Source organism: Epinephelus moara, unplaced genomic scaffold (assembly GCF_006386435.1).
Source record: "Epinephelus moara isolate mb unplaced genomic scaffold, YSFRI_EMoa_1.0 scaffold790, whole genome shotgun sequence".
In the NCBI taxonomy this organism is placed as follows: Eukaryota; Metazoa; Chordata; class Actinopteri; order Perciformes; family Serranidae; genus Epinephelus; species Epinephelus moara.
Window position 1 is genome coordinate 1 of NW_026082752.1, and position 1,994 is coordinate 1,994.

Sequence of the window (1,994 nt, forward strand, 5' to 3'; positions counted from 1 at the left end):
GAGCAGGTTCAAACTTCTCTTTGTGTTGGATGGATTGGATGAGAGCCGCCTTCAGCTGGACTGTTCTAATAATGAAAACCAGGAGGCGGACTTTGATGTGACAGAGTCGATCCCGGTGGATGTACTGGTAACAAACCTCATCAAGAAGAATCTGCTTCCCTCTGCTCGCCTCTGGATAACCACACGACCTGCAGCAGCCAATCAGATCCATTCTGATTTTGTGGACATCATGACAGAGGTTAGAGGATTCACTGACCAGCAGAAGGAGGAGTACTTTGGCAAGAGATTCAGAGATGAGGAGCAGGCCAACAGAATCGTCTCCCACATCAAGACATCACGAAGCCTCCACATCATGTGCCACATCCCAGTCTTCTGCTGGATCACTGCTACAGTTCTGGAGGATGTCATGAAGACCAGAGAGGAAGGAGAGCTGCCCAAGACCCTGACTGAGATGTACGCAGAATTTTTGAAGTTTCAGATCCATCAGACAAAAGACAAGTATGATCGCAAAAAATGCAGGCGGTACATTAAATCATTAGCAAAACTGGCTTTCCACCAACTGGAAAAGGGCAACCTGATCTTCTATGAGAGAGATCTCAAAGAGAGTGGCATTGATGTCAGTGGAGCCTCGGTGTGCTCAGGAGTGTTCACAGAGATCTTCAAAGAGGAACGTGGGAGGAAGAAAGATGAAGACAGGATGTTCAGCTTTGTCCATTTGAGTGTTCAGGAGTTTCTGGCAGCTTTATATGTAGAGAGGGAACTCGTTAACAGAAACAAGAATGTGATGTCTGAACCAGGGCAAACAAGTGGCAAACAAGTGCGAAAGGTTTTCAGCAAAACATCTATGACAGAGGTCCACATGTTTGCTATTGACAAGGCCTTACAGAGTCCAAATGGACACCTCGACTTGTTCCTCCGATTCCTCCTGGGTCTTTCACTGCAGACCAATCAGAACAACCTACGCGACCTGCTGAAAAAGAAAAGAAGCTCAGAGACCAATCAGAATACAGTCGAGTACATCAAAAGTCGGATCAGTGAGAATCTGTCTCCAGAGCAAAGCATCAACCTGATCCACTGTCTGAACGAGCTGAATGATCGTTCTCTAGTGGAGGAGATCCAACAGTACCTGAGTTCAGGAAGTCTGTCCACAGATAAACTGTCTCCTGCTCAGTGGTCAGCTCTCGTCTTCATCTTACTGTCATCAGAAAACGACCTGGACGTGTTTGACCTGAAGAAATACTTTGCTTCAGAGGAGGCTCTTCTGAGGCTGCTGCCAGTGGTCAAAGCCTCCAACAAAGCTCTGTAAGTGTGGAGATAACTGCAGATACTAACTCTGTCACATGTGATGGGTTCTACTCAACGATGAATGTCTCAGTCAATTTCAAGTAACAAAATTAAGTCAACAAATTGATAAGTTGATCAGTTTTAATGTCCTTTTATCTTCTGTATGATTGGTCCTCCACAGATGAATGAATGAAAATTACAGTGTAGTTCATTTAAGCCTAAAATGTATTCATTTTGTGATCTGACTCTTTTTCAGACTGAGTGGTTGTAATCTGTCAGAGAGAAGCTGTGGAGCTCTGTCCTCAGTTCTCAGCTCCCAGTCCTCCAGTCTGAGAGAGATGGACCTGAGTAACAACAAACTGAAGGATTCAGGAGTGAAGCTGCTCTCTGCTGGACTGGAGAATCCACACTGTACACTGGAGACTCTCAGGTCAGATCAAATTGTGATACTTTTGTGCAACTGTATTGCACCTGTGCAAATTGGAGAGATTTCTGGGTGAGCACATGAATGTGAAAGCTTGATGCCTTCAGGGCACACACACTGAGAGTGGACTTTTAAGTGAAGTAGTACACATCTTGTGTCCAGCATATTTCAGACAGAAAATTCTAAGTGGAGCGGGCTGTCATAAGTTTTCATCATAACACATAACACTGTTTACCCATTAGTGAAACATTCTTGAATTATTGCTAACAAACTATATGAAAGAGAC

At 44.4% G+C, this 1,994-nt stretch overlaps 1 protein-coding gene across 1 annotated transcript; it reads left to right on the plus strand.

Annotated features, from left to right (window-relative positions):
• Window positions 1-82: 82 nt before the first annotated feature.
• LOC126387553 (NACHT, LRR and PYD domains-containing protein 7-like) lies at window positions 83-1,714 on the plus strand (the record flags this gene model as incomplete). Its single annotated transcript, XM_050040067.1, has 2 exons — window positions 83-1,302; window positions 1,541-1,714. Coding segments are annotated over 2 exons (1,394 nt in total), but the record flags the coding sequence as incomplete, so codon positions are not given.
• Between the last annotated feature and the right edge of the window lie 280 nt (window positions 1,715-1,994).